The sequence below is a fragment of the Bos indicus x Bos taurus genome, chromosome 15, assembly GCF_003369695.1.
Source record: "Bos indicus x Bos taurus breed Angus x Brahman F1 hybrid chromosome 15, Bos_hybrid_MaternalHap_v2.0, whole genome shotgun sequence".
Lineage (NCBI taxonomy): Eukaryota > Metazoa > Chordata > Mammalia > Artiodactyla > Bovidae > Bos > Bos indicus x Bos taurus.
Window position 1 is genome coordinate 66,550,543 of NC_040090.1, and position 26,409 is coordinate 66,576,951.

A 26,409-nucleotide genomic window follows, 5' to 3' on the forward strand; every position below is an offset into this window, starting at 1 on the left:
TTTACTGTGAATTTAGGTTGTTTGTGTGAGATCTTTTTTTTTTTGGTTTCGTTTTTTAATATTAACAAATACAAGCAGCAGAGAGGGCCAATTGCTCTCTGCTATTCCCTGAGGGGAACCAGAGGACAAAGCTGTTCCTCTGGTCTTCCTCTAACCGCAGGGCCTGCTTAGCTCCTCCTTAGGCAGAGCTGTTATCCAGCCCAACTTCCCTCCTCCCCACTCCCCAGTGTGTGAGATCTTTCTTGATTCTTAATGCAGTATGAACTTCCCTATCAGAACTGCTTTGCTGCATTGTATATTTTTGTGTGTTGCATTTGTTTTCATTTGTGTCAGAATATTTATTTGTTCAGTTTTCTTTGACCCATTGGTTGTTCAGTAGCATGGTTTTTAATCTCCACATATTTGTGGATTTTCCACTTTTCTTATAATTGATTTCTAGTTTCATACCTTTGTGGTCAGAAGAGATGTCTGATGCAATTTCAGTCTCCTTAAATTTATTAAGGGCACTTTTGTGGTGTAACATACGCTCTGTCCTGGAGAGTGATCCATAGGCACTTGAGAAGAACATGTATTCTGCTGCCCTTGGATAGAATGTTCTAATGTATCTAAGTCCGCCTGGTCTATCATTTAAATTCAGTCTTTCCTTATTGATTTTTCAATCTGGATGAAATATCCATTATTGAGTGGGATGTTGAGGTCCTCTATTATTGCATTACCATCTATTCCTTGCTTAGGTCTGTTTTTTTGTTTTTTTCTCCCACCAGCACCACACAGCTCGCAGGATCTCAGTTCTTCAACCAGAGATTGAACTCAGGCCCCAGCAGTGAAGCACCAAGGCTTGGGATTTCCCTGGAGGTCCACTGGTTAAGAATCTGCCTTGCAATGCAGGGGATGCAAGTTCAACCCCTGGCCAGGGAACTAAATCCCACATGCCACAGAGCAACTAAGCCTGTGCACCACAGCTAGAGAGCCCATGCACTCAACAGAACATCCTGCATGCCACAAATAAGAGCCCAGGCAACCAAATAACTAAAACTTTTTAAAAAGCACCAAGTTTTTTTTTTTTTTTTTTAAAGCACCGAGTGTTTCTAACCACTAGACCACCAAGGAATTCCCTTTGGTCTGTTAATATATGCTTTATAGATTTAGGTGCTCCTATGTTAGATGAACCCACTCCAGTGTTCTTGCCTGGAGAATCCCAGGGACGGGGGAGCCTAGTGGGCTGCCATCTATGGGGTCGCACAGAGTCGGACACGACTGAAGTGACTTAGCAGCAGCAGTAGCAGCATGTTAGATGAATAAATATTTACAATTGTTTTTTTTCTTGTTGGCCTGACTCCTTAATCGTGACCTTTATAGATTATTACATTCTGTGTCTTATTTTGTCCAATATAAATATAGCTACCTTGCTTTCTTTTGGTTTCCATTCGTGAGATCTCTTTTTCCATTCCTTCAACTTTCAGTCTGTGTATGTCTTTAAAGCCTAAGTGAGTCTCGTGTAGGCAGCATATAATTAGGTCTTATTTTTGGCTGTGCTCAGTCTTAGTTGCCTTGTGCAGGCTTTCTCTAGTTATGGCAAGCAGGACTCCTCTTGGTTGCAGTGCATGGGCTCCTCACCGTGGGGGTGTCTGTTGTGGAGCCTGGGCTCTAGGCATGTGGGCTTCAGTAGTTGCAGCATGTGGGCCCTGAGCTCAGTAGTTGTGACACATGGCCTTAGTTGCGTGTGGAAATCTTCCCAGACCAGGGACCAAACTCATGTCCTCTGCATTGGCAGGCAGACTCCTATCCACTGCACCATCAAGCCAGTCCAGTTCTTCTTTTTTTTTCCCCAGTCTGTCTTTTGAGAATGTAGTTCATTTAAAGTTCATGGATGGATAGATAGAGACTTATTATTGCCATTTTGTTCATTATTCTCTGGCTGCATTGTAATTCCTTTGTTCCTTCATGTCTTGCTCTCTTCCTTTTTGATGTTTTTTTTTTTTTTGGTAGGGGTGTGCTTAGATTCCTTTATCTTTTGTGTATCTAGTATAGGTGTTTGCTTTGTGGTTACCAGAAGGCTTATATAAACCATCTCATATTTATAACAGTATATTTTAAGCTATAACAACTTCAAATACTTAATTTCTACACTCCTCCCTCCATTTTATGTTTTTGATGTCACAATTTACATATTTTAACCCTGTGTATAACATTAAAAAATCTAAGCTATGGTTATTTTTAATATCCTTTTGTCTTTAGCCTTCATACTAGAGTTATAAGGACTTAGCTGCCACCATTACAACAGTAGTGTATTCAGAATTTAACTATATATTTATCAGTGAGACATACTTTCAAAGGTTTCTTTGTTACTAATTAGCATCCTTTGATTCAGGTGGATGAAGTCCCTTTTAACATTTTTGTAAAGCTACTCCAGTGGTAATGAACTCCTCCAGCTGTTGCTTGTCTGGGAAATTATCTCCTTCAATTCTGAAGGACAGCTTTGCTAGGTAAAGTATTCTTGATTGCCAGTTATTTATTTATTTTTTTTAATCTTTCCGTCCTTTTGAATGTATCAAATCACACCCCTCTGGACTATAACATTTCTGCTGATAGTCTTATGGGGGCTCCTTTGAACATAACAAGTATTTTCGTGCTGCTTTTAAGGTTCTCTCCTTTAATATTTCACAATTATAATGTGTTTCAATGTGGAGCTGTTTAGATTTATCTTTTGGGGATTTCTCTGTGCTTCCTAAATTTTGGTATCTGTTTCTTTCATCAGGTTAGGAAAACTGTCAGTGATATTTCTTTGACTAAGCTTTCTGCGCCCTTCTCTTTTTCTTCTACTTCTGGAACCCCCTATAATGCATATATTTGTTCACTTGATGGTGTCACATAAGTCCTTTAAGGTGTTTTTACTCATTTTTTTTCTTTTGTTCTTCTGATTGGATGAATTTTCATTGCCTTGAGTTCACTGATCCTTTCCTCTACTTGTCTGCTGCTGAATTCCTCTCCTGAGTTTTCCATTTCAGTTATTGTATTCTTCAGCTCTGTGATTCCTGTTTGGTACTTTCTTATAGTTTCTACCTTTTAAAAAAAATTCTCACATTGTTTAAACATTGTTCTCCTGATCTCAGTAAGCATCTTTATGACCATTATTTTTAATTATTTATTAAATAAATCACTTATCTCTGTTTCATTAAGGTCTGTTTCTGGAGTTTTATCTCATTCTTTTGTTTGAAACATATCCTCATTTTTCATTTTCATTGACTCTTTATGTTGGCTTTGGTATCTTAGATAAAAGAGCTACTCTCTCAGTCTTGACAGAGTGATCTTGTATAAGGGAATCTTATACATCAGCTTGGCCAGATCTTCTTCATGTCTTAAACTTTTGTGATTTTCAATGCTGCCCTCTTTGTTCTTAGTGGCTCGCAGTAGTTCAGAATGTGTAAGACCTGTCGTCATCCTAAAGAGGAAGACTGCAGTTAGTCTTTGGATGCAAGCTGACTGAAAGCTGTACTGGTAGGCAGCAACAGCGGAAGTAGTAAGGGCTCTCCTACAGAGAAATCAGGGTGATGGGCTTTCTTGCATGTTCCCTCTACACTGAGCCCAGGTATATACCCTTGTGAGGTGTGGGCAGGGCTGCTATACCCATTAATAACTGATTCTTTGCTACAGTTCCATGGCATCTATAAGCATAAAACCTGCTGGCTATTTGAGCCAGGTGATCCAGGGGCCTCTCCCTTCCATAGCAGCTACAGAAGTTGAGGCAGCAGACATGTGTATAAGCTCCTTTTAGTGAGATACTGGCAATGTGCAGTGGGTAGACAACTCATTGGAACAGTCCCTGACACTGGGAAAGACTGAGGACAGAAGAAGAGGGCATCAGAGGATGAGCTGGCTGGACGGCATCACCAATGAACATGAACTTGGGTAAACACCAGGAGATAGTGAGGGACAGGGAGGCCTGGCGTGCTGCAGACCATGGGGTCGCGAAGAGTCAGGCACCACTGGGTGACTGAACAACAAGTGGGCTAAAGGGCTTCCCTGATGGCTCAGATGGTGAAGAATCTGCCTGCAATGCAGGAGACTCAGGGTCAATCCCTGGATCAGGGAATGGCTACCCACTCCAGTATTATTGCCTGGAGAATTCCAATAACAGAAGAACACAGTGGGCTACAGTCCATGGGGGTCACAAAGAGTTGGACACAATTGAGTAACAGTAACTTGAGTGGGCTTAAGTGAGAAGGTATAGATGGTATCTGCTGGCTTCCCCAGTCTCCAGGGAGGGTCCCAATCAGCTCCTAAATGCATGCTAAATTCTCGTGTCATCCTTCATAAGAGCCAATTCTTCTGTGACCATCTTCGGTTTCTCCATAACTTCATTTTGAGTAATTGTCCTTATACAGAATAGTTCTTGTCCTATTTTAACACTTTCTGCATTGATGTCTAATAATTTATGATATATGCCAGTCTTCTCTTACTTACTGGGTTTTTCAGCTTTTATCTTCCATAGTAATTTAAAATGTGGAACTCCTTTTTTCATTCCACTGGCATTTGGATTTAGCATATTTATGTTTTTTACCCCTACCTTCCCTTGCTCTTTACTCAGTCCTTAATCATTTTTTAAAAATTTAACTTTCATATTCCAAAATTCATGATTACTCTCTCCACGTGCTGGTATAAAACTGGCATTTTTGAAGGCAACAGCAGAGTACTATATTTTCTAAGCTGCTGCATGCCTTGATACTCCTTCTAGCATCTTCATCACTCTTATTCCATTAAAAATATGTAGACGTTGTTCACTTGTCTTCTGATAGTTAATATAATAGAAACAAGGAGTAAGCCTTCCAATTTTTCTACCTAGATGTCCGAAGAATTTTTTTACTACGTTTCCCCAGAACATTAACATTTCTGTTAATTTTGTTAATGAAGTTGTTCTTGTTGTTCAGTCACTAAGTCATATTTGACTCTTTGTTACCCCAATGACTGCAGCACACCAGGCTCCCCTGTCCTTCACTGTCTCCCAGAGTTTGCCCAGATTCATATCCACTGAGTCAGTGATGCTATCTAACTATCTCTTCCTCTGCCAATCCCTTCTCCTTTGGCCTTCAATCTTTCCAATCATCAGGGTCTTTTCCAAAGAGTCGGCTCTTTGCATCAAGTGGCCAAAGTATTACAGCTTCAGCCTCAACATCAGCCCTTCCAATGAACATTCAGGTTGATTTCCTTTAGGATTGACTGGTTTGATCTCTTTAGTGAAGACACCTTAATGGAACAAAGCCTTTTAAATCTGCCCAATTAGTAAAAATCTTAAGTTTTTATCTTATATTAATTACTGCTTTAGAGTGCCATTTATTTTTCTTTTTAATAAATACCATTTACTTGTTGGTCCTTTATTTTTATTTTTCTTTCATTTTCTTTCCCCCAGATTTAAGAGAGTTTTGCAGGTGTTTTCCAGATGACTGACTTTTGGATTCAATGTTAATTATGATTATCTTCAGTGAAGTATTCTATATTTGTTTTTTTCCCCCATGTATTTTACCTAGTTCCTGTTATAGTTAGGACAGATACTTATTTGAAAGTACTGAGGAGACAAACATAGTGAATTAAGAACTTGAGCTCTGGAGTAAGACTGCTTGGAACTGAATCCATCTCAGCTGCTTACCAGGTAGTTGACCTGAGGAATTCCATTTTACCACTCATGCCTCAATTTCATTATTTATATAGGAGGGATAACAATGATACCTACCCTATTGAATTTTTGTAAAGATTAAGGGAGTGAATACAAATAAGGCCTCTAGGTCAGTACTTAGCACACAATGATGTACAAAAGGGAGCTAGCTGTAACGACTACAAAGAAATTTTTGAAAGCAGCCTGTCATAGTCCTAGGAACAATTTTTTTCCATATGTTATCTTTTTGTTCCTTCAAAGATAAGGAGTCACTGTGAATTACTTGCCATGAGAGATCTGTAATACCACATTTCTGTCCCCTCAATCATCCACTATTGTCAGTATGAACTTGGACAGAAGCTTTCCCTTCTCTGAACTACAGCTGAGGTCGGTGTGCATAGACCCTGCCTACAATGTGTTTTTTTTTTTTTTCTAGATAAGATGCAACACAGGATACTTATGCTGCATTTTTTTTTCTGCTTAAGAACAGGCATTGTAGCACCCTGAATATGACAATCTCTTCTCTTCATAAATCCATTCCGTTGAGCAATTTAGTTTCCACCTTCTTTCCCACTCTCTGTGCTGCTGTAGTAATGAAAACAAAATCCCTAACCTCACCCCCAACAAATTCTGAATGATGAGCTTATGAGAAATTGCACCCACTTCAGACCTGAGTGCATGGGTTCCTCTTATTTCTAGCAACACTACACACAATGTCTTTGGCTTCTTGACTAATAACATAAGACATCCCTAGTTTGCACAGAATAATTACTCTCACTTTGAAGAGTCTATTAAATCTAAATTAGTGACAGGTAATATTCACTTAATCTTTAACAATCTTCAGAAATATAAATTAAGATTTATTCTCTAACATGGAAGCTTCTACTTATAAGTCACTAACATAATCAATCATGCACAATGGTATTTCAAACAATATAGCTTTATAACAAAAATCTGTTCAACATTATCAAAAATGTAAAGAAGAAGAAAAAACTTCTATAATCTCAAAAGGTTTTGGGATTTGATCTTTTTACCTTATTTTTTAAAAAGAGTTGAAAATAATCAAAATTTAAATAAATTGTTTCGATACAGGCAGACTCGATTATTCTGACAGAAGTCACCCTGATTATAGCAGGCCTTTCTAGCTACATAGGGTTGTCGCCTTAGACAACAGAAGTCGTCTACAGCTTTTGGATCAGCATGGCAGAAGCACCTCCTCCTCCGTTGCAAATACTGGCAAGACCATATTCTCCTTGCTTCAGTGCATGAGCCAAATGGACGACAATTCTGGCTCCAGACATCCTAGGATTAAGAAAGCATTTTGGTACTTTAATGGTTTATAGACTGTGTGAATAACCAAATTAGCCATGACTTATAGCTGAATTTAACTACTTTAACTTGGGAGACTTGTTTCAAGAATGGTTACAGCTTTTTTTTTTTTTTGCCACTCTGAGCAGCATGTGGGAGCTTGGTTTCCCAATCAGGGATTGAGCCCTACCCATGGCAGTGGAAGTGCAGAGTCTTAAACAGTGGACAGCCAGGGAAGCCCCACAAAAGCCCAAACATAATCTTCAATCTTAAATTATCTTCTTCAGCATAAAACAACATTAGTTTTCAAGCAACAGGTGTGACAGATCTCTGTGTTCAGAGGGGATCCTATCAGAAATGGTATTTGGCTTATGAAGGATGAGAAGGAAGAAAAAACGGTAAACCAAGAGCAACAGGCATTATCACGAAGCAGTTTAAATTTAGAGAGAAACACAAAGATAGCCATTAACCTAGCTTTCTTTTTCTTTATGATTTTACCTACCCAATTGGATGTCCAAGAGAAACAGCTCCTCCGTTGATATTCACTTTTTGGGGATCCATCTCTAGCATTTTAATGTTTGCTAGTACGACCACACTAAAGGCTTCATTTACTTCCCACATAGTAATATCTTCTTTTTTCAAACCTGCATCTTTAAGAACCTGAATTTGAAAAAAATAAAGATTATGTTCAGATAATTAAGTCAAAACCTACTTTATCTTCTCAAAATTCTGCAATTTTTGTTTGTGTCTCCCTTGCTCCCAGCAGTAGAAGTGTGGAATCTGACCACTGGATCACCAGGAAATTCCTTAATTTCTCATCTTTATTTGCATTGTCATATTTCTATTTTGAAAAGAGAAAACAATTTTCTTAACCATTCCATCGATCTTGAACATTCCATGGAAAAGAACACATAGTCTTTATTTGGGGGTACATACTTGACATGTACTCTTAAGATCTACTTTACTGATTATATGTTCCTTAGTTCTAGGTTCTTTATCTGTCAAAGAGAGAGGTGTATTGTGTGTGTGTGTGTGTGTGTGTGTGTGTGTGTATGCTCAGTCACTCAGTCGTGTCCAACTCTGCGAACCCATGGACTGTAGCCCACCAGACTCCTCTGTCCATGGGATTCTCCAGGCAGGAAAGCTGGAGTGTGTTGCCATTTCCTACTCCAGGGGATCTTCCCAACCCAGGGACCAAACCTATGACTCTTGTGTCTCCTGAACTGGCAGGAGGATTTTTTACCACTGTACCACCTGTGAAGCCCTTACCTGTCAAAAGAGTTCCATTAATATCTAATAATTTTTCATTGCATCCCCTAGAGTTTCTGCCTTATAAAAGGTTCCATTGGGTTATGTGGGGCACAGTTATTCAGAGCTATTGTGTCTTCATTGTGAATGATTTATTTAAAATCTTATTATGATTTCTTGTTCTGATAGTTCCTCAGCTATTGCAGATGTTATCTTTATGCTTTTATCTTTATAAAATATTGCTAGAGCCCTTTATCTTTAGAACTTTTTTGTTCTGAGCAACAAAAAAATTAACATGAAACTTTCCCTCCTCCTTGCTTTATTCTAACAGCAGGCTCAGGTAGTTTTCAAAGCTGTAGAGCTCAAACAGCTTCCCCTAGTTTCAACAACATGAGATAAAACAGGTACCTAAGTGCAGCCACTTTTTTCACTCTCAGAATCTAGCTGAGAACTATTTATCACCCCTCCTTTCCAGTGTGATGCATTCACTTTCAGAAGCTGTGTAACTGTGTGGTTTTCTGAGGTCTGCCACCTCTGGACAGAGCGTCATCACTCCCTGTTGTTCCTTATCCTTTGCTATCCTATTCCCCTCTGGTGTTTTTTTCTCTTTAAATCTGGATGTTACCCCCAGAAGTTCTCTCTCAGGGTGTGGCCTTCTACTTCTGAAAAGGAATATTTGCTGCAGTCTTCTGAAATCCCTTAACCCCTAAACCAAAAAAACACTCTTGTCTTTTCATGTGACCCCTTAGCAACTTGCCACAAAGACTCAAACTGACAATTTGGAGTAGAGTTCTTGCTATCTGTAGTTTTACTCTAACACCAGCTACCAGCAGTTCCCCTCTTAGAAGACTGCTCCTTCTAAATAATGAGTATCTGCTTTGAATTCTAGAACCCTGGACTCTCAACGTTCCCCTTTCTCTGCCACACCAACTTCCCACTTTGTGGTTACCATTCTTGGTGTGTGAGTTCAGCTTAAGGAATTCAATTATATAGTTTTATCTGCTCCACTGAAGACATAGTTTGTGTGTTGCTCTTTTACTTTTGTTGTTATCCTTGTTGCTTTCATTGTTTTCTTCAGGAGAAGTGAGATTTGAAACTAAGCTACTGCTATGCTTTGGCAGATGAATAACACTTAAAATCTAAAACATGCAACCTTGGTATAAGCAAAAGCAGAAATTGGCAGAATGAGATATGATCTATTATTTTGTTCTCACCTTAGGAACAGCATATGCAGGCGCAAGTGGAAAATCAATAGGTTCTACAGCAGCATCAGCAAATGCTTTATATATATACAAAAAAAGGTCATTAAAATCTTTTTTACAAGTACCCAAAGCTATATCTAACAACTTATATAAATGCAAAGATTCAAGTTTCCTAACCTTTTAAAATATTTAAATTTGTTTGTGCCTTTTCTAAGATTCTGTACTTTATACATTGATTTTCACACACAGGAAGTTAAGAGGGAATAGCCTCCCAGGACACTGGCATTATCTAGAGATACTTTTGGTTCTTGCAACAGGTGGAATGCCACTTATTGTAGTATCTAGTGGGCAGAAGATGCTGCCAACTAGATGCTGTTAAAAATCCTACAATGCATAGAACAGGCCCAAAACACAATTATTTGTTTTGCTGAGGTTAAGAAACCATGATCTAAACAAAACAGTATCTGTTTAACTCCTTATGAAGAAGGCAAGGCAGACTTCACAGCTACAAATATGCTTAAAGAGACTGAGGAAATGCTGAGACCACATAGTTAATAATAAATGCCAGTACTATTACATTTTTCATACTCCTAAGCTCATATTCTTTTTATTTTAACTGACAATGCCAGAGGAAAACATGTACCTTGTACTCTCCCACACATCATCCAGAAGAAAAAGATTTTTGAAAACTTTCTCTTATATAAATCAAATCATAACAAAAATATTAAAGGAGATTCTATCTCAATTAAAATGTGTACTAAATTATGTCAAAAAGTAAGACTTACAGATAAAAATCTGTAAGCCAACTTCTATGTATTACTGAGACAGAATCTCAATATCAAGAAGAGTTTACAGGGGTTTAAGAATAAACAAGGTCAGAACATTTTCTACCTGCTATTCTTGCCAGTGGTTTAACATTGAGCCTCTTAGCTGCATCTGCAGTCATCAGAACCACAGCAGCTGCTCCATCATTCAGTGTGCTGGCATTGGCAGCTGTTACTGTACCTGAAAGTATCAATGAGCATGACATCAGAACATTCTTTCACACTGAATTCACTTGGGTCAATTTAACAAATTCCTACAGAATACTGACTGGGTTGCTGGATGCATGAAGATATGGATGGAGATAAGTCCTGCCCTCAGGAAACATACATAACTAAACGTGTAAGTGTACATAACACAGTGCAAGTAAGTATGTCTTTTTATGTTAGTTTTTTGTATTTATTCAAAGCTAGCTCAAAATGCATACATAACGGCACTGGATGCTGCTGCTAAGTCACTTCAGTCGTGTCTGACTCTGCGCGACCCAGTGGACGGCAGCTCAGCAGGCTCCCCTGTCCCTGGGATTCTCCAGGCAAGAACACTGGAGTGGGTTGCCATTTCCTTCTCCAATGCATGAAAGTGAAAAGTGAAAGGGAAGTCGCTCAGTCGTGTCTGACTCTGAGCAACCCCATGGACTGCAGCCTTCCAGGCTCCTCCATCCATGGGATTTTCCAGGCAAGAGTACTGGAGTGGGGTGCCATTGCCTTGATTCTGGTTTATAATTCATCAAAGATAAGGACCACTTCATGTTTTTCCTAACTCTACATCTTCCCTTATCCACAAAAGAGCAGACACTCATCCCATTTTGCAAATCAGTGTCAAAATCAGATATTTCTTCTTCTCTACAATCACTTGAAGTTAAATGAATACTAAAAATCACTAAGCTATACATTTTAAACAGGAGAATTTTATGGTATACAAATTATATGTCAATTAACCTGTCTCCTTATAAATACCAATGAAGATACTACTATAGACTGCTGCCAAAATTATAAAAATATACTTTGGCAATATAATTTTTTTTTTAGCCAAGCCATGAGACTTGTGGGGTCTTAGTTTCTGACCAGGGATTGAACCCATGTCCCCAGCAGTGGAAGCACAGAGTCCTAACTACTGTACTGACAGAAAATTCCTTATAATATAAACTTGTAAGAAAATTTGTTACAATATTAAAAAAAAAAAAAAAACATTGATCCACTCCTATAGCTTGCATTGAGAAACTCAGTCAGAAAAGGGGAAAAAAGTTACTTCAGATTATTATCACAGCTATATACAGCCAATTTTAAAAGCAGAAGTGACCTTTTCTCCTCGAAGGATTTAGAACCCTGGGACCCCATTTAGATAAACATTCAACATTTATTTATTGAGGACTAGAGATAACAACAGTAAAAAAAGAGCTATCAGCTTAGTTCTCCAGAGGCTTATAGACATTTAACATAATATGTAAACTTGACTTTCATATCACAAAAAAACTTTCAAGATGAAATGCAAATGAAAAACTGAATTATACAGTCATCTACAATCTGTTCCAGAGGCTATATATAAATATTAAAAGTATTAACTGTATATAAAATAGATAACTAATAACCTACTGTATAGCACAAGAAACTCTACTTAATACTCTGTAATGACTTAAATGGGAATAGAATCTAAAAATGAATATATATATATATATATATATATAAACTGATTCACTTTGTTGTACAGCAAAAACTACTACGACACTGTAAATCAACTATACTCCAATAAAAAATAATTTTTAAAAACTTCAAACACACATACACAAAAACAAAGTATTAATTATTAAACAATTTAAAATATACCTTGGATAAATAAATGTTTTGTTAATTTCATTTGAGCCTGATACACTGAAAATGTTAAATAACATCAAGGTGTTTTCTAGAATTACTTTTTAAAAATCCTTAGGCAAAAAAAAAAGAAAAAAGAAAAAAAATCCTTAGGCAGTTCTACAACTAGATATGGTATACTGTCACTTTTTTTTTCATATGCTTCATTTCTTAATACTAACCATTTTCTCTTTGGAAAACTGTCTTCAGCTTTGGAATTTTGCTAAAATCAACACGTTTATATTCTTCATCTTCTTTCACCACTACATCTGGTTTACCTAAAACAAAAATCTTTTAAATTAAGTCATCTTTGCAGTAAAGACAATAATTACCTGCTCAGTAAGAAACGGTGCAAAAGGTGCCTGATAGTCTCTGCTTCCCTTTGTGTGCCCACATACCTTATACCATCCCAAGTAAATTCCACTCAAGAATCTACCATCTGTAATTTGTTAGTATCTTCAAGAAGAGTTTATTAAGTAGCTTGATGCAATTTAAATCTTCTATTCAGCCACATCCCACTGTCTTCTCTCTTGAGCTCATTCTCTATCATAGACATTCTTCTAACCCCACGGGAAGATGTCCAATGTAGACGCAGGCTGGGTAAGTTTGGTTAAGTTTGGGTCTTCCATCATTCTCATCACAGTAATTATGTCTAGAATGGAAATGTAACCTAAACCAAGTTAATGTGTCTATACTGTGGATTTATTCTGCTGCAGTTGGTGAGAAAGTATCTTTCCTCTGTGACTGAGAGCCCTACAGATGGACTCTGGAGATGGAGGCAGCAGTGGAGGAAGCTGAGAGCACAAAAGCAGCACTGAGAAGCCAAGACAGCATGTCCTAATGGTGCTGCCCATTCTCTTCCAATCCCTGAAGTTCCCAGTGCTGACTGGTTGCTGCCATACATCTTTCAGTTCTGGGACAAACACCCAACTAGCCTTCTAGTAAATACCCCCTTTTTACTTCATGTGTTCAACAGTCTATCAGTTATATTAGAAAGAGTTCTAATAAATATATTTCTCAAAAAAATATGCATAGTGGAATTTGCAATTGAGTTGGAATCAGATATTAAATTGGGTTTAATTATCTCTGAACTAGCAACATTTCCCTTTACTAATTTAGCAGCAGCAGTGTCAGTGTTTTCAGTTGAAATTTAAAAAGTACCAATTTAAAACTTAAACATAAAAAGTTTAGCAACAACAACAACAACAAAAAAAGTTTAGCAACATGTAAAGTCTATTAAAAATTAAAATCTATTTTGGAACATAATCCTTCAACCTTTTACTGTAATTGTGACAGGAACAACTTCATTTCCAAATCTTCCAGCTTCCCATGCTGCTTTACTTCTGGTATAGGAATTAAGAGCATAAGTATCCTGTTCCTCTCGTGTAATATTCAGCTTCTTTGCGGTATTTTCAGCACAGTTGCCCTGATAAAGTTGGAATTTTTAAAGAATCTAAGTAACTCTGCAAAACTTATAAAACATTTGCTTTTTATAACATAAAACAGTGGTTAGCAGTTAAATTTAGTTCTTAAAATATACTTCTTTCTGTACTCAGTAACTCTCTCACTCACATCTCAGCTACTTGAATTAGCCCAGAAGTTGCTATTTTGAGGAGAAATAATTAAATAGTTATGGTATCCATTATTAGAAGTCAGAAAATGCACTATGTCAGTGTGGGGCAATTTATTAAAACATTGAGCCAAACTGATATAATAAGCATAGAAAAACATTTTCCTAAAATGAATGGCTAAATCAACATATTTATATCCTTCAGTTTCTGAAAACAAAAACAAAAACATTTTTTAACCAAGCAGTATTATGTATAGATGGCATTTCTCCACTAAAAAGCAATAATTACCATATGAATTTTATTGTAGACATCAGTTAGTCCATCTTTTACAATCAAATCTTCAAGCTTTACCCCACCATATGGTGTTGCTCCTCTGTTCATTACATAGGGGACATTGGACATGCTCTCCATGCCACCTGCCACCATCACGTCCTGCTCAGCAACACATAAAAACCCAGGGTTAATTCAAACGGTACCACTGACTTTTGAACACCATAGTTAGGAACATCAACCCTCCACACTTGATAATCTGGGTGCAACTTCACAGTTGGCCCTTCTTATCCACAGTTCTAGATCCACAGACTCAACTGCAGTACGTATTTATTGAAAAAAAAATTGTGCGTTAAGTGGACCCAGACACTTCAAATCTACGTTCATGGATCAACTGTAGTTGCAAATCCATTATACCCTTTACACAGCAACAAGGATTCTACATGAACTTTATGAAACATCGCTATACAGTCAATATAAGAAGTACCCTCTTGATTCTGGTAAAAGGAAATGGTCTGAAATGTGTAATAATTAAGATCAGAATCAGACAGTAATAAGAATCTTTAATGTAAAACCATCTTCTGAAATTCTTCTAAATCCTTCATTTCACTGACACTGCCAAAAATATAATCTCAGTTCTCAGAAATAATCCTACTTCCTTGATTGTGATCCTCCTCATCAACTCTTTCCAAACAGCTATAATAACTTTCTAACTTGGTCATCTGACAGAAAGCCTTTCCTTGCATCCAAGTGTCATCTACACTCATCTGGAGTCATTCTGGCTAGACTAAATCTGGTCATTCCACTCTGTAAAGGACTCCCCAGCACAGTATATAAGACTCTTTACAATCTGACTTTTCACTCCCTTTCCAGTCTCATGCCTGGACCTACACGAGTGGAGGTCATACAGAATTGTTTAAAGGTCTTCAAACAGACTTCCCTGGTGGTCCAGCAGTTAAGATTCTGCACTTCCACGGTAGGGAGAATGGTCTCAATCCCTGGTTGTGGAAATAAGATCTCACATGCCGTAAGGCCAAGAAGGGAAAAAAAAAAAAAAAAAATCAAGGTCTTCAAAGATACCATGCTAATTCACACACCTCTGCACTTCTGACCTATTCACCAACAAGAAAAACACTGTCATTTCCTTTAAAACTAATGAAGACACAGCCCCTTCAACCCAACAAATCAGTTGTCAGCCACTTTCCCTGACTACCTATTTCTATCCCTTTTTTTCCCCCCTATCCGTTTTTGGAAGAGTCTCCCTTCCTTCTTTCGTGTTCCCCAATTATTGTGTATTCCTTTTATTAATAATATTACACAGTACTGTAGCTATATTTATATGTCAAACCTTTTCACTAAACTAGTGAGGCCTTTCTGGCTCCTCTGAGGCCAGAAACTTTGTCATATCTATTTTATGTAACTAGTGCCTGGCATATATAGAAGTTTAGTAAATATTAATCAACCAACCTGTAATTACAGATCAACAAGAGAAAATTCATTTGCATTACAAAGGCTAATTTGAAACAAAGTTTAATATAAAAGATAAATGTAAACATAAAATTAAAACTAACGTTATATTCTCACAATCTTTAATTAGGAATAAAGACAAACAGAAACTCCGTACCAAAGAAACCTAAATATTTTGCCTATTTTGAAATATGGAGAGTCTCAAATAGTTCTCATATAAGTTTTATTCTGTTATCCTGAAATACTGAGTATTTCCTGGGGATGATGAAAATAAGTGATGGAAATCGTTATCAGTTCTACAGTCTTAAATAAAATTGATCATTAGATAATATTCAAAATAAGGCAATTCCTAATATTCCTCTAAGTCAGATAATTTTAAAAATATAGATATGAATCAAGAATATTAACTAAAAGCATTTGCTAGAGAACCACAAAAGAATCAACTGAGACAAAATTATTCTTGTCATTCAGTTTTCAAACACCTAACAATCTCATGAGCATTTTCACCCACTGGTTTGACTAGGGTTTGGTTTGGTAATACCTGATGTCAGTGTTACCTTATTATAAGCAAACAAGCTCTCACAACCTTTGGACAATATGTAACTGGTATAACTTTTTTATGGAAAGTATTTGCAAATATCCAAATTTTGAAATCTGTGACTCTGAAATTCTCCTCTTACGAATTTTTCCAAAAGAAAGACCTACACATGATAAGATTTTTTTAATGTTTTATTCACCTGTCTCCAGTGAATGTCCACATGTAATTCCTCAGCTGATGACAGGCAATGCTAGGATTTGAAATTAGTCTGGCTCCAGACTTTCCGTTCTTAACCACTACATTATAATGTTTAGTATAGTGCATTAAGAGTTGATTTAAGTATTTATAAGTACACAAAGATACACGCATAGGGGTACTCTCTGGAGCATTATTTAAAACAGAGAAGAACTGGAGACAACCTAGATATCCATTCAATAAGGACCCCCAGAATATATTATACTTGTTCAGTTCAGTAGAATACTATCTCAGGTGCTGATAAAGAAAGATCTCCAAGATATTACATGAGGCACAGAATCTAAGCAACTTGCCCCAAGTTTCTCTGCTCTTAGGTGGCAGAATATACAAGAAAGTGATGAATAAATTAGACACGTAGAGCAGGGTAAGAAGAAAGATTTTTCATTTTATAATTTTCTAAACCGTTTCAGTTTTTAGCATACGTATCAGGTATCACTCTCTTTTTTCCCCCTCTGCCTTGCCTTACAACTGGAAACAAAGCAAGGGATGAGCAATAGCAAGGGTATGCAAAACTGTGATTCTTATATATATATAAGAAATAATCTGCAGACACCTCACAACTGGTTTTTACCTTGGTGTATTATGCCCTGATAGGCCAGAATGCACTACACAGGGATAGGGACACCTGTTTTCTAATGTAAGCCCTGTAACTATGTTTGTAGTCATCTCAACCTCTTTCTTCAACTGAAAAAAGGGCTTGGATCTGATAAACTCTTAGTTCTGAGTCTAGGTCTAGTCTCCTGATGCAACATATTATTTGCTGAGCAGCCTGTCTCTTGCCCAGTCTCAAACAAAATCAAAATCATCAAGGCCAATAGAAAGCCGCACAATTTTACAGCCAAACCTGGACATGAGGCACTACAAATCAATCATCAATTCTGGGCTCAATCAATGATTTGATCCCCAGGGTAAGCACCTTATTCTCATTTATAATGAAAGCCCTTCTCAATCTAGCAAATACAACATTTATGATGTCTTAAATCCCCCAGAATCTCTAAGTGAAAGGGGGCACTAAAACATCCTAGCTGGAAACTACTTTTAATACGAGACACTTCAGCTATCAATCTAACCTCTACTTTAAATGGAACTGAAATCCAAACACTCCTCAGTGTCTGAAACAACACAGGAACTGCACTTACGAGAAAGAATTTCACTTCTAAAGTAGGAATATGTTTAGGTTTTTAGTGTTTTCTTAGCACTGCATATTATTTTAATTATAAAGTGGAAAAGAAGGTATTTCTTACCTGATGTCCACACATAAGATTCTGAGAGGCCATCATGATGGCTTTCATTCCTGAGGCACAAACTTTGTTTATAGTGGTACATGGAGTAGAAATAGGTAAGCCTAAAACCAATATAAATCATACTTTTGAAAAACAGATTCTTTTCAAATACAACTATGATAAAAATAGAGCATGTTAAACTGTAATCTGAAACATTTCTTTGGCGAATATAAGTCTATTATGCATTTACAGTCTATTTAAGCTGAAATGACCTCCATTTCGCCATGTCAAACATTCAAGTATAAACGCAAAAATGTATTCCTAGTACCTGCTCCCAGTACTGCTTGCCTTGTAGGGGCCTGTCCTTCACCTCCTTGTAGAACATTGCCCATGTATGCTTCTTTCACTTCTTCTTTTGGAATCCCTTTTTTAAAAAAGCAAGAAGCATTTCCATATTTTATTCAACTCAATAATTAGTAATTACCTAGTAAAGTACATGACATTATACAGCAGGAATGGTTTTTGTCAATTTTGAGTTTTATTACTAACACTGTAGTCCAAGGACTTCTTTTCAAGAGAATTCAAAAATGCATTCATTAATTCATTTCTAAGTGTTATGTATATAGTAAGTGCAAAATAAACATTTGTTCCAATGAATCACTATCCTCTCAACACAAAAAGTAAAGCAACTACTGACCTGCCTTTTCAATGGCTCCCTGAATTGCAATGGAACCAAGTTTAGTGGCTGGCAGAGAGGAAAGACTGCCTAGAAAGGATCCAATGGGTGTTCTTATAGCACTTACTATGACCACTTCCTGGCAAGACAGAAGATGGTAAAAATTATTACATTTAAATATTTCATCAAAATCATCTTTCATAAATAAACATGATTCATAGATACATTATTCAAGAAACAGACTTTTATGAATGTCTAATTATTCATCAAAGATGAAAATAATCTCAGCATTTGAACAGCACTAAAACCAGTATAATGCTAGCACTTTATGACTTAAAACCTAATAGAAAACTAAGACAAACCAGTCCTAAAATAGGCATGGACCATAAGCATAAGTTTCAATTCTATTACTTAGTCAAAATTTAAGAAATGAATACTTTACCCTTGTGAACTGCGTAATAAACAATCCTAATTAATGGGCTTCCTCACTGAAAGGAAACTCTAGGCTAGGAATTAAGAACCTGCATGCTAGTAGGGGCAACACCGCTTAACTGGGACACAGCCAGAGCCATAATTTCTTTGTATTTTATCTGTTACTTGGCTGCACTGGGTCTCTGCTGCTGCACACAGGCTTGCTCTAATTGTGGTGAATGGGGGATACCCTCGGGTTGCAGTGCTGGGTTTCCCACTGCAGTGGCTTCTCTTGTTGCAGAACATGCACTCTAGTGCGTGCGAGCTTCAGTAGTTCTGGCACAGGGGCTGACTTGCCCCACGGCATGTGGAATCTTCCCAGACCAGGGATCAAACCCTTGTCCCCTGCATTGGCAGGTGGATTCTTAACCAGTGGACCACCAGGGAAGTCGCACAGGCATAACTTCTTAAACTATTAATAAGACAACATAAAATTGAAGAAAAAATAGATAAAAACTCTCTTAAACACTGCAAAACACTATTTTAACAATTCTCTCCTTACACTTGCTTTCTACTTTCTCTTAAATACATACATACATAATTTATCATAGATAATAAGAGAACCATTTTCTACATTCTGGTTGGAGCTTATTACTAAGTCTTTTTAGGAATCCCTATGAAACAAAGAGAGAACCCTTCAGAAAGCATTAGGTGACCAAGTAATGGTTCTTCTTGTCTAATCTCCAGCTCATTCAGCATCTTTCTTCTAGTATCTTCCATGTGGCCTCTGCAATGTACCAGTACAATATACCAGGGGTCCCCGAGAGTAAAGGAAGAACACTGCCTAATTTTAGAGAAGGCTGTTTACAGTAGACAGTGATTGGGGAAGAAGCAGAAATTATGCAGGGCACTAGATCTAAAAAATTTTATGGTAATAAGGGAGTTTGACTTAATGTTTCAGTAATTAACTATCAAGTTGACACTCACCTATACATGCAGTAAGAATATGCAGTTTTTAATTGACTACATTTCCTTTAAAGCACATTTAAATTTATACTTACATTCAAAGTGGGTTTTGATACATAACTTCGCTCCGCATACCTTATTTCCTGTAATATAAATATCTGTTATGATGTAAAAAGTATTAATCTATATCACTTTATATTACTCAGTAATGGGATTATGGTAATTTCTTTTTTATGCATTATACCTTTATTTCTAAATTTTCCAGTTAGCATATATTACTGTTGAAATTTAAATATTACTACTTTTGCAATACTCTTACCTGATTAACTATTCATTGGAAATGTATGTTTTAACTTCTGATAAGTTTATCATATTAAAGTTTCTAATCCTTTAAGCATAAACTTTATAAAATGTAATTTTAAATTAAATCTGAGTTCTAAATTAAGTAAGCCCAAATTGGGCTGCTGCTTATATAACCTACTTATACTAAAAGATTTGAGCATATTATCTGTGACCAAACTTTGAATTAAGTTTCTACTTGTAGTAAACATGCCAGTCATTGTCTTTCCAACTACACCCTTTACTCAGAGAGTCTGGGAGGGACAGCCCTAAGTACCTACAAGGTGATTCCCATCCTCCTCCCACTGGCCAGAGCTGATGGACCAAAAACGGAATGAACTATGCCCCATTTCACAAATGGAATGAACTAAGCTAGCACTCTGAGAAACCTGATCATCTGGAGGATGGGCACTGGAAGTGAAAGGGCCAATGCCATGTAAAAGCAGAGGTTACAGTAAAGAGAAAAGCCATGAGTAACCAGAGAAGCAAGGGAATGTAACATATACACTCGGAAAGGAAGGAAAGACCATGGCATACTACAAGAGACAAAACAAGGTAACCTAGTTAATGATTTTCTAGATAGGCTTCCACACCAAGGCCAGCTTCACTTTATTTCCTAACTTTGGATGTCCAAGAGCTTACCTAGCGTGTATCTTCAAATAAACCACTTTCTACTTAGCTAGTGTGGATATTTTTCCTTGCAATCAAAGAGCCTTTTCTAAACCACTTTAAAGTTTCTGGTTCTCTTTAACTAAGTTCCCTGGGCCTCTCCACTTTGCCCAGGATCCCATTTCAGTTGCTTTTTCAAAGGTGCCACATCTTCAGTTAACCATTCCCTCTTCCATCATTCATCCCCTTTACTCCTCGACTATTCTGCAAGCACAGTAATAGTCTCTGGCTCCTCCCAACTAAAAGAATTAAAGACAAACAAACATCTCTTAACCCAGAGTTCCACTGAGCGTTCACCCCATTTCTTAGCTCCTCCAAGTTATCTAGAATATGTCTCCTGTCATCACCTCCTATTTACTATTCAGTCCACTCAGTCTGGCTTTTATCTATCCTACTGTTGGCTTTGAGCAAGATTAACAATATCTGGATAGCAAAATCCAATAAAGACCTCGGTATGTTCATCTCATCCTCATGGCAACCTGGGACTCACTTTTCTTTCTTGGGAAACACCCACAGTGGTTAAGAGCCTGGGTTTACCAGCTAAGTTTTCCCTTTTCTTTTTTTTCTAATTGGTAGAAAATTAGTTAAAGATATGTGTTGGTTACTGTCATATAACCATGCAAATCTGTCACAATTACATATATATGAGTGAGTCTCTTGAGTCTGCCTCACTTCAGTCACTCAGTTATGTCTGACTCTTTGAGACCCCACGGACCTGTCCATCACTAACTCCTGGAGCTTGCTCAAACTCGTGTCCATCGAGTCGGTGATGCCATGCAACCATCTCATCCTCTGTCGTCCCCTTCTCCTCCTACCTTCAATCTTTTCCAGCGTCAGGGTCTTTTCCAATGAGTTAGTTCTTCGCTTCAGGTGGCCAAAGTAATGAAGTTTTGGCTTCAGGATCAGTCTTTCCAATGAATATTCAGGACTGATCTCCTTAGGATGGGCTGGTTGGATCTCCTTGCAGTCCAAGGGACTCTCAAGAGTCTTCTCCAACATCACAGCTCAAAAGCATCAATTATTCAATGTTCAGCCATCTTTATACTCCAACTCTCATATCCATACATGACTACTGGAAAAACTGTAGCTTTGACTAGACAGATCTTTGTCAGCAAAGTAATGTCTCTGCTTTTTAATATGCTGGCTAGATTTGTCATAGCTTTTCTTCCAAGGAGCAAGAGTGTTTTAGTTTCATGGCTGCAGTCACCATCTGCAGTGATTTTGGAGCCCCAAAAAATAAAGTCTGTGACTGTTTCCATTGTTTCCCCATCTATTTGCCATGAAGTGATGGGACAGGATGCCATGATCTTAGTTTTTTGAATGTTGAGTTTTAAGCTAGCTTTTTCACTCTTCTCTTTCACTTTCATCAAAAGGCTCTTCAGTTCCTCTTCACTTTCTGCCATAAGGGTGGTGCCATCTGCGTATTTGAGGTTACTGATATTTCTCCCGGCAATCTTGATTCCAACTTGTGCTTCATCCAGCCTGGCATTTCACATGATGTACTCTACATATAAGTTAAAAGAGCAGGGTGACAATATACAGCCTTGACATACTCCTTTCCCAATTTGGAACCAGTCCATTGTTCCATGTCCAGTTATAACTGTTGCTTCTTGACCTCCATACAGATTTCTCAGGAGACAGGTAAGGTGGTCTGGTATTTCCATCTCTTGAAGAATTTTCTGCAGTTTGTTGTGATTTACACAATCAAAGGCTTTGGCATAATCAATAAAGCAGAAGTAGATGTGTTTCTGGAATTCTCTTGCTTTTTCTATGATCCAATGGATGTTGGCAATTTGATCTCTGGTTCCTCTCCTTTTCTAAATCCAGCTTGAACATCTGGAATTTTTCAGTTCACATACTGTTGAAGTCTATCTTGGATAATTTTGAGCATGACTTTGCTATCATGTGAGATGAGTGCAATTGTGCTGTAGTTTTAACTTTCTTTGGCATTCCCCTTCTTTGGGACTGGAATGAAAACTGACCTTTTCCAGTCCTGTGGCCACTGCTAAGTTTTCCAAATTTACTGCCACATTGAGTGCAGCACTTTAACAGCATCATCCTTTAGGATTTGAAATAGCTCAGCTGGAATTCTATCATTTCCATTAGCTTTGTTTGTAATGATGCTCCCTCCCTTGAGTCTCCCTCCCCTCCCCTTATCCCATCCTTCGACAGACTGAGAAACTGAGTATTCTTTAGTGTTAACCTTGGTTTTCTAAAATACTCTGCACAAGTAGTTGTGAGAATGAAATGAGGTAATATGTATAAACCATTACCCAAACCCTTTTTCTTGGCTTCCATCTTAACACAATCTTGTGGTCCACCTCTTATTTCTCTAGTTATTTTCTTCAGCCTCCCTATCATTCCCTTTCCAACCTTTAACTGCTGGAATGTCCCAGGGCTTTGTTACAGGCCCCTTTTCATTTTCAAACTTAACTGTCTCCATAATCATATCTAGCCTCACGGCTTTAAACAGCAATTATGTCCTGATGATTTCCAAATTTCTATCTCTAGTCTTGACCACTCAATTGACCTCCAGACTCATATATCCAAGTGCCAACTTGATTAGCCTGATTTTACTGTCCAGCACATGGCTCTCAATTGCCACGCTAGAACACTAGTTTCTTTCCAGTATTTCCCACCTGAGGACATCACATCACAATCTGCCCAGGAGCTAAGCCAAAAATCTAAGGACTCACCCTCCATCTAAGCCTAATAGTCAGAGATATTCTATCACAGGTACTGTCAATATTGTGTCTAAAATATACCTAAATTCTTCCACTTTACTTCATCTACACAGCCTCCATTTCTTGCCACTATTACAGCCTCTACTTCATTTCCTGCATCCCCGATTTCCCTTCTTCAGTGCATCTAGTTTTTAGAACGTAAATCAGGGAGTTTCCTAGAGGTCCAATGGTTAGAACTTGGCACTTTCACTGCTGTGGCTCAGGTTCAATCCTTGATCAGGGAATTGAGATCCCAAGGGAATTAAGATCCCATAAGCTGCATGGTATGGACCAAAAAGCAAAATCAACATACACACACACACACACGTGCATGCAAAACATAAATCAGTTTGTATCATTCTCCTGGTTAAAATCCTGTGATGGCTTTCCACTGCCCTTGGAATGATATCCAAAGTTTATCCCTTACTCTACAAATTCCTGGCTCTTGGAACTGGAGCTCCTAATGACCTGGATGGTATGATCTGGCTCCTGACTTTCTTTCCATCCATACCACTCTTATTCTGTGCCAGCCACACCAGCCTCCTCTTTGTTCTGAACAAATTTCCACCTCAAGCTCTTTACAGTGTGTCTCTACCACTTAACAATCCTTCTCCAGCTTGCCTTGCCTGGTTCATTTTTGTTCTTCAGATTCAGCTCAAACAACACAACCACACAGTACCTCTCCCTGACTACTTTTAAGTCAGCTTCTATTTCAACATGATTATTTCCTCTAAAGCACTTCTCATACTGTGTAAATACAAGGTGTATATATTTATTTTCTCTGCACATAATACAAGAATCCTCTCTTCCACCTTCCTGGCTCACTGTTATATCCTTGTCACTTGGCATAATGCCTAGAGCTCATTAAGTATCCCAGGAATGGCAAAATTATAGTAGGATCAAGACACATGATGAATGAACATGGCCACTTAAATTTTATTTGCATGTCACAATCATCTTTCAAGGACAGCTCATCTGCTCCAAGCACTCTAGAGACCACCCCTGACAATGCAGGCAGGCACTTCAATCTTAGCTTCTGCAGCACACCTATAAGCATGCTCTATTTTCCCGAACATATAATTCCCTCACTAGCCTGACTGTCTCCCTATCAGCCTGTGAGTTTCAAGAAGAGACTAATTTTATTTTTTTATCCCAATGATGACAAGAAACACTTAACAAATAAACAAAGTCTGGTCTTACTAGTACCTCTGAAAAACATTTCAGGTAGGGTAAGTACATTTTGAAGTCAACAAAATGGGATAATGAGTTACAGAATGAGGGCCTGTTTTACATAGGATGGTCAGAAAAGGGCTCTCTGGAGGTGTCACTGGAGCTGAGAAAATGAATATTAAGAGAATCGGCCTGGGAAAAGTCTAGGGAAAGAGCATCTGAGGCATTAGGAAGAACTAGGACAAAGGCCTTGACTTAGGAACAAACGTGACACATGCATAAGTAGAAAAAGTGGACTCGTGTAGTGGGAGCCACATACTCAAGAGAACAGACAGTCTGGCTGAGACTAAAGAAGCAAGCAGTGACCAAACAGGGCCTGAGAAGGAGTCTGGACTCTAGTCTGTATAACAAGAAGCCACTGAAGGCTTTACTATTATAAAAAGACCACTCTGGCTGAAGTGTACAGAATAACTGTAGGAGCAGGAGTGAAAAGGGGAAGGAGACTGGGCAAGAGCTCACGTGGCAAACGCTAGGGAGGTCACAAGTGGGGTGGATACAAACAGATGGATATGGAGCATGTTTTATATACAGAACAAGCTAATGGGTGGGTATCATTATTCTTATTTTACAGGTAAAGAAATGTAAGCACTGGCAGGTCAAGTAACCTGCCTAGAGTCACAGAGCCAACAAGGTGCAGACATGGGATTTCAAACCCAAGCAGTATCACCCTATTATGGATATATATGGTTTACATATACATACATATGATATAACGGTCCACTGCAAAAGGGAATGGCAAACCACCACAGCATTCTTGCCTTGAGAACCCCATGAACAGTATGAAAAGGCAAAAAGATAGGACACTGAAAGATGAACTCCCCAGGTCACTAGGTGTCCAATATGCTACTGGAAAAGAGCAGAGAAATAGCCCCAGAAAGAATGAAGAGGCTGAGCCAAAGCAGAAACAACACCCAGTTGTGGATGTGTCTAATGGTGAAAGTAAAATGTGATGCTATAAGAACAATATTGCATAGGAACCTGGAATGCTGGGTCCATGAATCAGTGTAAATTGGAAGTGGTCAAACAGGAGATGGCAACACTGAACATCAGCATTTTAGCAATCAGTGAACTAAAATGGACCAGAATGGGAGAATTTAATTTAGATGACCATTATATCTACTACTGTGGGCAAGAATCCATTAGAAGAAATGGAGTAGCTCTCAACAAGAGTCATAAATGCAGTATTTGGTGCAATCTCAAATATGACAGAACCATCTCTGTTTATTTCCAAGGCAAACCATTCAATATCACAGTAATCCAGGTCTATGCCCCAACCACTAATGCTGAAGAAGCTGAAGGTCTTTGATGAAAACCTACAAGGTTTTCTAGAAATAACAACAGCAAAAAAAGATGTCCTTTTCATCATAGGGACTGGATACAAAAGTACAAAGTCAAAAGATATCTAAGGTAACAGGCAAATTTGGCCTTGGAGTACAAAATGAAGTAGGGCAAAGGCTAACAAAGTGTTGCCAAGAGAATGTGCTGGTCATAGCAAACACCCTCTTCCAACAACACAAGAGCAGACTCTATACATGGACATCACCAGATGGCCAGTACCAAATTCAGATTGATTATATTTTTTGTAGTCAAAGATGGAGAAGCTCTATACAGTCAGCAAAAACAAGACTGGGAGCTTGACTGTGGCTTAGATCATGAATTCCTTATTGCAAAATTCAGACTTAAATTGAAGAAAGTAGGGAAAACCACTAGGTCATTAAGGTCTGACCTAAATCAAATCCCTTATGATTATACAGCAGAAGGGAGATTCAAGGGATTAGATCTGATAGACAGAGTGCCTGAAGAACTACGGACAAGGCTCCCGACACTGTACAAGAGGCAGTGATCAAAACCCACCCCAAAAAAAGAAATGCAAAAAGGCAAAATAGTTGTCTGAGGAGGCTTTACAAATAGCTGAGAAAAAAAGAGAAGTGAAAGGAAATGGAGAAAGGTAAAGATATATCCACCTGATTGCAGAGTTCCAAAGAATAGCAAGG

The 26,409-nt window shown here is 37.9% G+C and overlaps 1 protein-coding gene across 1 annotated transcript in view; it reads right to left on the reverse strand.

Moving 5' to 3' along the window:
* Nucleotides 1–6,489: 6,489 nt before the first annotated feature.
* Nucleotides 6,490–26,409, reverse strand: part of ACAT1 (acetyl-CoA acetyltransferase 1) — a 29,186-nt gene continuing 9,266 nt past the window's right edge. Inside the window, exons 2-12 of the mRNA XM_027563841.1 lie at nt 19,550–19,597; nt 18,099–18,216; nt 17,730–17,825; nt 17,423–17,523; nt 13,937–14,080; nt 13,353–13,503; nt 12,260–12,355; nt 10,300–10,413; nt 9,421–9,485; nt 7,461–7,618; nt 6,490–6,952 (exon numbers count right to left, since the gene is read on the reverse strand). Coding sequence (XP_027419642.1) covers nt 6,832–6,952; nt 7,461–7,618; nt 9,421–9,485; nt 10,300–10,413; nt 12,260–12,355; nt 13,353–13,503; nt 13,937–14,080; nt 17,423–17,523; nt 17,730–17,825; nt 18,099–18,216; nt 19,550–19,597 — 1,212 coding nt within the window. The 3' untranslated portion in view covers nt 6,490–6,831. The remainder of the gene's footprint in view (nt 6,953–7,460; nt 7,619–9,420; nt 9,486–10,299; nt 10,414–12,259; nt 12,356–13,352; nt 13,504–13,936; nt 14,081–17,422; nt 17,524–17,729; nt 17,826–18,098; nt 18,217–19,549; nt 19,598–26,409) is intronic.